Raw genomic sequence first — 3,396 nt, forward strand, 5'->3', positions numbered from 1 at the left:
TTGTGTACATTCTGACTAGTTTAAATGTGGAGACTATCTCAACCAACAGGTGTGTTCATAACTACAGAGTGTGTGTGTGTAGACAGGCCCCGCCCATTCTAGTTTACTGTTTAGACCTGGATGTTTTATAATGTTGTTTCCCTCTGTTGTCATATTCTTCTTTCTCTAAACCCCCCTCTTTTAACACCCCCCCACCTCCCTAAAAAAACCTAATCAACATAAATAAAGTTTATCATGAAATACAACAGGGGTTTATACTCAATAAACTCCTGTTGTGACAGTAAAATCAACACTAGAGGCTCTCAGCCCACATCTGTTTGTTCAGCTGTTGGACAGGACAAATTTAAAAAAATATATTTATACTTTATATTATTGGCACATGTTGAGTAAATCGAAGGGATAACACCGATGTCACGAAGTATCACTGGAGACGGTGCAGCTAGAAAATAGGTACTGCGCTGGCTGCAAGCTGCCTAGACGACTACAAAACAATGCATTGTGGGAAACTATGTCCTGACAGTTCTACTTCGACGTGATGCTGATCACAAATGACTGGCACTAAATGAAGGGAATCTTTCTGGAGAGAATTAATCTCTCATGTAAATATAAACAATATTTTAAAATCATCTGTGGTTATGCGTGTTACAGTTGCCTTTAAAAATTCTCCATTTCTAGCTGGAATCCCCCTGATCTGTTAACACTGCTCTGCTAGTTAACTTGTGCTTCTCATTTGCTGTGGGACTGGAATATGCCATTGCTGCAGAGGGACAGGGGAAGAGGACGAGACACTTCAACTTAATGAGCCAAAATTCAACTTCTTTCAAAATTTAAAGGTAAAATCTCATATAAACAAGTTTTTTCTCTGTTTTTGCATCAAAAACATTAAAATGTCATTATTGTTAATAAACTTTACAGAATATGTCATTTTTCACAAACTTAAGGACCTCAAAATTGCATTTTCAATTTCTCAAACTTTTCCAGTTTTTTGACGAGTCTACAAACCCTGCTTCTAAATAACTCGTGTGCTTACCTGTTTCATGTGTTGGGACAGAGTCGTCTTGCTGCTCACTGGACACCAAACGTTTTTCAAAGATTTGTCGTACCATTTATTCATTGGTACTCTAGACTTGAGACCACGAAAGTTCTGAGCATTAGAGGTGACTGACGTCAGCCGAAATACAGGGAGGAGGGGCGTTAGATGTCGACGAATGAAATGAATTGACACACTGTACAACTTCTCTTTGATTGGTCATACAACATTTCTGATGGTGGTGCATTCCATAAAGCTAGGAAAATTCAAAACCACAGTCATTGTTAATCTTATAAGGCAGTTCTGAAGGGAAAGAAACATTCAGGGTTTGAAGGAAAATGGCAGGGCTCGAGCCAGGAATGCCCAGGCCAGGCGACGCCACTGCCGAGTACCTAGGCCTACTGCCTAGTTAGCGCATGCAAGAACAGGGGATTCCGATCTCCATAAAGGAAGGTCATTGTTCCCGGCAGGGGAATTGAACCGGTGACCTGGAGCCTGACTAACCACTGCACTACAGTGCTTGAAAATGTAGAACGGTGACTCAGCCACTGCTCTCAAACATGTTGGGAGAAGATACAATAACATTTAGAAAGTGTGTAATTTTCGAAGAATGTACGGCTAGTGCTAAACTTTATTGTTATATTACTGAAGAGTTTTTATAGTTTGATTGTTGCTGTTTATCAGATTTCATGTTTTAACCATTTCATGTTAAAGACCATTTGAAATGTTTTTGTTCTATTTTTCTTGTATTCCTTGTTTCTTACTTTTTTCATTTCGAATTTTAAATTATTTTACTGTAGTTTATTTATATGATATTATTATAAATATGCTAAAGAATGAATGGAGTCACAAAGACAAAAATACTGGGGAGAACAGGACTGACGTGGATAGTGTTGGTAGTGAAATGTGGAACATTTTCCCTCCAGACCAGCTGGTGGCGCTAATGGACAATGACGCTGTTTGCTAACCGCCAATAAACCACAGAAGAAGAACAGCACGAGGCGCTAGTTAGCTAGCTTGTGTCGAGAGGACGGCGGTGTTTCGTTCGGACGTTCGTGAGGTGTTTGGACAGAAAGGACGATACGTGGTTCGGATCCGAACTCTCCAACTTTGGTCGTAAATGAGTGAAAAAGCGTTGAATGTAAAGAAGGTGTTTCTGGGATTGGAGCTGAAGGTCGGAGCTGCAGCTGGAACATGTCTTCCGAATCTCAGAGAGAGTCTTTCAGCGAGCACCTTTCTGCTGCTGAAGAAACATTCAGAGTCTGTGAAGGAACCATCGTCCAGAATGAGGAGGAGCTCTGTGGTCAGAGCAGACTGCTGGATATCACCGGGAACCCGGGTATGTTCACTGCAGACAAATACATCCATCAACGTCAGATGTTGATCACAATGAATCTATAGAAAGTCTTTGTTTGAGCTTTGAAATCTCCTCAATGACTCTTCAGACAGCTGTCTGCCTTTAAAACAACAGTGTTAGGTCCTAAAACTCTTCAGAATCATCAGTCAGAATCCACCTCATCATGTCTGAAATCATAGAAAATATTTTTTTTTTTTGGCAAATTAAACAAAGTTTTAAATAGAAATAAAATCCTTGAAAAGTATCAAATCAGAACAGTGTCCTTGTGTAAATGGGAAACAGTTCTAGATGTAACCTTGACAGTTTGACTATTTTGAAAAAGTAAAAAGTTCTAGTTACTAGTTACATTGCCCAAAAAGTAACTGAGTTAGAAACTCAGTTAAAAGTTATTAATTTCTCAGCAAAGTAACTGCAGTTATAAGTTTTTGTTAAAACAAAGTCTTTAAAATATCAACAGTTTTGCACATTCAGTCATTTAGCATCTTATCAAAGATACAATTAACATTTCTTTACAGTCTTTTTGGTTATAGATCCTTTTCACGGTAGCATCAGACAAAATGGCGACAGGGCCGTGAGCGAGATATGAAACTTCCATTTAATGGATTTAGGCCGGGAAACCAAAGAACTGAACGCTGTTTAACACAATTTAACATAAATAATAAAAGATAACTTTACCAATTTCAACAGAAAATGTACTATATTTATTTAATGAATGTCCCGCCAAACTGTATTTTCATTTCCTCTCTTAGATCGTTCACAAATCTAAATACAAATTTAAACAATTCTTCAATATTTGAGGTTTTATTCAAAATATCAACCTTTAATTTGAGCAGATATTATTCTAACTGGTTCTATTTTGGCTGATGTTGTTTGCAAATATTTGCAAAGCTGATAGAAATTCATGTTGTTCACTAGGGCTGCCACCATAGACTGTATATAAAATAACTGGACAGAGCAAGCCCCCCTCCTTCCGTGTTCCATATAGGAAGTACCACTGGGTTGCAAAAAG

General features: G+C 38.3%; 1 protein-coding gene across 1 annotated transcript in view; it reads left to right on the plus strand.

Moving 5' to 3' along the window:
* The first annotated feature begins 1,974 nt into the window (after positions 1-1,974).
* LOC112139788 (oocyte zinc finger protein XlCOF6) overlaps positions 1,975-3,396 on the plus strand; it is a 17,351-nt gene continuing 15,929 nt past the window's right edge. The window contains exon 1 of the mRNA XM_024262619.2: positions 1,975-2,369. Coding sequence (XP_024118387.1) covers positions 2,225-2,369 — 145 coding nt within the window. The 5' untranslated portion in view covers positions 1,975-2,224. The remainder of the gene's footprint in view (positions 2,370-3,396) is intronic.

Source organism: Oryzias melastigma, unplaced genomic scaffold (assembly GCF_002922805.2).
Source record: "Oryzias melastigma strain HK-1 unplaced genomic scaffold, ASM292280v2 sc00305, whole genome shotgun sequence".
Lineage (NCBI taxonomy): Eukaryota > Metazoa > Chordata > Actinopteri > Beloniformes > Adrianichthyidae > Oryzias > Oryzias melastigma.